The sequence below is a fragment of the Acyrthosiphon pisum genome, chromosome A1 (genome assembly GCF_005508785.2).
Source record: "Acyrthosiphon pisum isolate AL4f chromosome A1, pea_aphid_22Mar2018_4r6ur, whole genome shotgun sequence".
In the NCBI taxonomy this organism is placed as follows: domain Eukaryota; kingdom Metazoa; phylum Arthropoda; class Insecta; order Hemiptera; family Aphididae; genus Acyrthosiphon; species Acyrthosiphon pisum.
In genome coordinates, this window is record NC_042494.1 from 115082395 (window position 1) to 115088394 (window position 6000).

The 6000-nt window shown below is 28.9% G+C and overlaps 1 protein-coding gene across 2 annotated transcripts; it reads left to right on the plus strand.

Annotated features, from left to right (window-relative positions):
- The first annotated feature begins 1694 nt into the window (after positions 1 to 1694).
- Positions 1695 to 3846, plus strand: LOC100161369 (flightin). Of its 2 annotated transcripts, none has more exons than XM_008189161.3 (4): positions 1695 to 1863; positions 1970 to 2154; positions 2634 to 2977; positions 3640 to 3846. In XM_008189161.3, the coding sequence occupies exons 2-4, from the start codon at positions 1990 to 1992 to the stop codon at positions 3728 to 3730; spliced, it is 600 nt and encodes a 199-aa protein (XP_008187383.1). In that variant the 5' UTR covers positions 1695 to 1863; positions 1970 to 1989; the 3' UTR covers positions 3731 to 3846. The 2 variants fall into 2 exon arrangements, with proteins under 2 accessions (XP_008187383.1, XP_001944120.1); XM_001944085.5 differs by having other exon boundaries at positions 1696 to 1863; positions 1934 to 2154.
- The last annotated feature ends 2154 nt before the right edge of the window (positions 3847 to 6000 follow it).

Genomic DNA, 6000 nt, shown 5'->3' on the forward strand with positions numbered 1-6000 from the left:
ATGAACCTTCAACAGAGAATGTACTACATAATATTTAATAATTTAAAGTGATGAACTAATAATATAATAACAAAATCTTATTTTTTATATTTAAAATATGAAATCTCCTATCCAATAAATTTGCATGAAAGCGTTCTTACTTTTTTATTAGTCCTTTCCCAGGTTCTACAAGTATTATATTTTCCAGTGGTCGTTTTTGCTTAAATAGTTCCCCCATTAAAAAACAAGTATTAATCTAAAATTTGTTATATATTTAAAAAACTATTGCATATAGATTCTTCAATCAACTGTCTAAAAGTATCAGCAACAATATCGTTATTTATATAGGATCTAAAACATTTATTTATTTGAAGAGACCGTGATTGTAGGTACTATTGTCCACCAATGAATCAACATATGAAAATAGATATATCATGCAGTGAATTATTTAGGTTATTTTATTTTGTTTGTGAAGAAGTTTGGATTAAAATTAATAAATAATATGCGTTCCTCGTTGAATTAAATCCAATTATCCAAAGAATATTTTAATATAAACTAAAATATTTAAATATTTAATATAGGTATATACTTCATACATAAGCATGCACATATCATTTGTATTATATTCACAATTCACATAACATTTAGTGCATAATATGTAGTAGGAACATAATACTGCAACTTTTTAAACAGTTTTTTCCTCAAAACCGACGACTCTAGGAGAACCATAATACCTATTAATTGTTAATTATTAATTGATATACTTAATAAAATAGTATAATTTTTGATATTAAACAGAATAATTGACTTAATTAATAATTCAACATTTTGATGTGAGTTATTTTAAAAACAATCATTAATAATAAATATTGCATTTGAAATTTGAAGCAAAAACACTGATTTATTAAATATTCAACCATTTAAATTCTTAGAAAAGAAAGGGTATAATGCAAATTTTAACTAGCATAATATGAGTAAATTCAAAACTTTGGTTTCATGTCTTCCAATTTATTGTTTTCGACAGCTTATTTTTAAAACAATTTTAGATAAGATTGACCACCGGGGCCAACTTTTTTTTGTATAATATATGGCAATGAATGAATAAAGGGGTCAAGAACATTTTGTTTGGCCAAATGTAAAGGAAATTATGTATTAATAAAATAAAATTATTTATTTATGAGTATTTAAATAATAAATTACCTTACGTATTTTAGGAATTCCCCATGTTGAGTTTATTCATTGTATTTTGACATCCCTCGAGTTACCACAAACTATGAATATTAATTTTTCATTAAACTAATATAGTTTTTTATTTGACATTTTTTATTTATCAAACTGATTGCATATAATTTACATTTTATGCATACATCCCACACCAAGGAGTTCTTTTTTCAGAATTTGGCATACAATACTCGAGGATATACATATGTATATAAGATGGTATACAAACATTTCTCAACCAATATTTCATGATTTAAAATTTTAAAAAAACAATTCCAATGAAACAAAAACCGTTACAGGTTTCTTCATCACAAAATATTGGCATTGTTCACCATTGACAATGACAATTAGGACACAATGAGATATCTATAAAGTGTATCGGCGCCAAGAAAGACACACATCTGATCTGAATTCTCAATGGTTCCAAATATTGCGATCGGAGATACGAACGCTACGTACAGTATTTACATACAGTTACCATACTCTCGTACGTATTTGGGGGCGCTTTACACAGGAATTTAACGGCACATTTTGCGATCCCTGAAATATTGGGCATGAGCCATACTCATGGCCACAAGTGAATTATAAGTTGTATGGGCCAAAGGGGTGATCGATTCATTTAAGCTTTCAGTCGGTACTTTATTGGATTGGAATTCAGTTAAGGTTCGTGTGTATATATACTTATATTTAATTTCAAACTACAGTATTTATTTTATTTTTTGTTTCGTTTTAGTCTTTATAGAGGCTCACGATTTTTATTCTCTTTTAGTAAAATTATACACATCTATCATGGCCGATCCTGATGCACCTGCCTGGATGCTCGACGATGACGTCGCAGACTTATCTGCTGATGTCGGTGGTGATGAAGAAGTCGTCGAAGAGGATACTACGCCGGCCAAACCAGTTGAAGCGCCTAAACCACCAGCCGAATGGAGGAAAACTTATAAGCTCGCTGTAAGTAATTTAACAGAATTATTTTCACACGAATTTAAATGTCCAGTAAATACTAGTCACGTAACGATTTTCCAGCGTATAAATTAACAATAATAGTAATAAACTTGAAATTATTTTCTATCCATATAATTACAGTTAAATTTAGGTAGTAGGTACTCATATTTAAAACAATTGAATTTGTTCATTATTATTACAATAATTTTTAAATGTTTCATATAACTACTATAGCCACACTACGTCTATATATTGACATAGTGTGTATACGAGTAATATCATTGTGTATATACTACTATACATTATAATATTTTGACGACAAAATGGAATGCCTCTTACATGTCTCTTCTCTCTTATACTATCCATATGCAATATGTATACCTACCAGATGGTGATAGATACCTTTTCACTATGGTACACACTTGGTGTCATAAAATATATAATATCGTTATACTGATCGCGGTGTTTATAATGTGATTGTGCAGATCGAGGAAAAAGACAGGCGCAAGGTTTTCAGACACTGGGCCCGACCGACCAGGCTGCAGTACAACATTTTGTACGACTACCAGCATAATTACTACGACGACTACATAACGTACATGAACAGGCGACAGAGGGGACTGTACGACCCGGTCCCTGTGCCGCAGACGTGGGAGGAACGTGTGCTGAGGACATGCACCAAAGACGGCCGCCGTCTGTCGTCGTCTGACTTCCCGCTGGTCAAGTCCAAGCTCAACGACTACATGGTAATACCGTCCATTTGCCGGGCAGACCACGACAAGCATTATTACTACAGACAGTACTACGACCAGCTCATCGGTACACCTTGGTAAGTATCGTGGTGATATATTATAATTTAATGCTGTAGAGGTAATAGGTAATTTTACCTATCTGTATTGGGTACATTCGTGATATAGTATGTTATATAAGATTTATACATACAGAAAAAACGTATTATTATTATGTAGCACTGTAGAAGGCGATGTAAAAAGGCTTTATAAGCACACCAAAATGCTTAAGCCTTTAGATGAGTTTCTTTACTTTTTTTTTAATTGAACATTATAAATGTATAGGTCAGCAATTTATCCATACTTTTCAGTTATTGAATTAGATACCTATTTCTTTATATCTTATTCATAGTTCGTACATAATTTCACAAACTTAAGTTTTTTATAATAATATTCAAATTGGTATTATATATATTTTATTGTGCTTTTGATTATCACAATCAAACATTATAGTGACCAAATCAGTAAAACTTTTTATATAGTATATCCAAACATATAGATTCAAATTACATTTTTTAGTTTCGATTAAAAATCATCAAGGTAAACATACAAACCATATTTTGCTAAGTTTATTATGCATTTATATTTTATACGTCTTAGAATTTCACGGAAATCCAAACAATTATTTGTTTGTACATTTTTTACTTATACCTACTTTGTTTATTATTGAGATAAATTGTGAGAGTTTATTTTCATATTTCAGGGTTACGTTGTCAACATTAGGTCGTCATCCTAATATGTTGGATGTACCACGGCCATCTATTAAAGACCGATTGCATGCTCAAAATATCTAAATTTATCATTTTGAATGTTGCAGACAAATTAGACTTACAACAAACTCTGCTGTACAATATACATACTTTGTATTATAGAACCATCAATCAATAAAACTGAATTTATACGTCATTTTTATTTTATAAATTTACTATGCACATTTCACATACCTATAATTTCGATAAACGACGTTTACAACCTCAATTATATCATTAATATTTTGTTGAATAATAAAAATTATATACCTACTTACAGAAAAACTTGTTGGTGATATTGTCATCTTATTTTTGTTTTTACCAAATTAGTTAATTACACTGCTTATTAATAAAATCAAAGTCATCAAAGATGATTTCGTAATTACCTGCGTTTAAAACGTAAAAATAATATTTACTAACCTATGGATGAAATAAACTTTGTGTGTAAAATCAATATTTAGAGAATATTTATATTTTATTTCTCACCTGTTGAGAATCACTAATAAATAGTGGTGGATTTAAAATATTTATTAATGGTGTCATAAAAAATAATATGTATTTCAAAGCATTAATTATATTTAAAAATAAGTATTGGTTATAGGTTACCTATTGTTATTAATTATGTATTATAATATTATATAAATGTAATTTATATTACCTAGTTGAAATTTATAAAGGTATACATTTCAAAAAATAAAATAATTACAAGTTATTGTTAAACATATTATTTTTACGTTGGGGGTATCCCGTACCAACTACCCCCATTAATTCCATGAAACCACTAGTGGTAATTATTAGTATTCATTGGTGGTTTCTTCTGTGTATCAACTTCAGTCTGAATTATAAATCTGAATAATGTACACTTTTTAATATAATAATCGCACTAACAATAGTAACGGGCAACAAACTAAAATTTTAATAAAATATGAAAATTCACTTAAATTCAGTGAATTATATTTAGAAAACACAAAACGATTGTAATTTGTCCGTCATCATTCATCGCTGCAGAGTGCAGAGTTTTATGGGGATAATAGAAATTATTATAATATAATTCAATTCTAGGATATACAAAGGTAAATGGTAAATATATTTATTGGTCTAACAATACCAATATGCGGCAGTATCGAAACATTGACATAATTTTGATAAGATAAATAAAATGCTTGTAAACCACAACTACTAATAATTTAATTAAAATATATAGGTACATTTATAATACATTTTATCTATTTCATATTTGCATAATATATAGATTATAAAACATTCCTGCATATTAGAATAAATTCATAATACTTGAGATGAACCAAGGAGGGTTAATCCCTTGACCCTTCTAAGCCCCCCCCATTTACGTCCATGACAATTTAGCTATAGGAGTAGAAATAGAATCCACAAGTCACAACCCACTATTTAAAGTAATAATAGTAAGTACCTGTTGAGTATAGCTGTTGGCTGTACGAATAGATGGTGCTAAAATAAATAAATAAATAAACGGTGCTAAAATTGTGAATGAGTACCTTTATAACTTATATCTGAGCAGCTGTTATAAATGTATAAGTTGTAACTAAAATAACGTTATGCAATTCAATAAAAAGTTCTCAACTATATTCAATATATTTCGACTATTTTACACAACTCATAATTATTTTTATTTCATGGCATTAGGTTTTTGTCACAACATTTAAAGTATTTTAAACTTTAAAGAAAACAATATTCGGAAAACCGAAAAATATAATTGGTATAGTATTTACAAATCATAATATTATTTGTGATTTTAACGTATATTGTTATTATATTATATCGTATATATATTTGAACAATTTAAGTAGATATAAGTGTATAACAATTCGTTTGATATATACCTATTCAGTTATTCGTAAAATGTATAATAACACAAAAATGCAACAAAAAAAATATCGAACAACATGTGAACGCAAATCGTTTTTATAACTGTAAAGAGAAATTTAATTAAATTTCATTCTAACCTGCTCGAATACCTATAAGTTCGACGAACAAAAATGTTATGCTCTATATCTATATAAAAAAAAAAAACAACGACAGATGAAAATATCACTATTATTAAAATTGTGATGCCAGATAAGACTTTAGTGATGGGGAAAAAATTGTAAGACAAAAAGAGAGAAAGAAAAAGTCAGGATATGAGAAGAAGAGCAGTGTGAGAGAGAAAGTAGGGGAGAAGAGGAGTGATAGAGAGGGAAAAATAGAGAACAGTAAGTTGTAATGACGGTGAGTGGTCACGACGTCTGATCTGCTTCGGTATCTATACCCCTTCTCTCACTCTCTTTCTCTCTATTAAT

Bases quoted from the DNA above. Each gene is read 5' to 3' on its own strand.
- LOC100161369 (XM_008189161.3), top strand. From the start codon at position 1,990: ATGGCCGATCCTGATGCACCTGCCTGGATGCTCGACGATGACGTCGCA. The intron at 2,155-2,633 runs GTAAGTAATTTA...GTGATTGTGCAG, and splicing joins GGAAAACTTATAAGCTCGCT to ATCGAGGAAAAAGACAGGCG. The intron at 2,978-3,639 runs GTAAGTATCGTG...TTCATATTTCAG, and splicing joins CAGCTCATCGGTACACCTTG to GGTTACGTTGTCAACATTAG.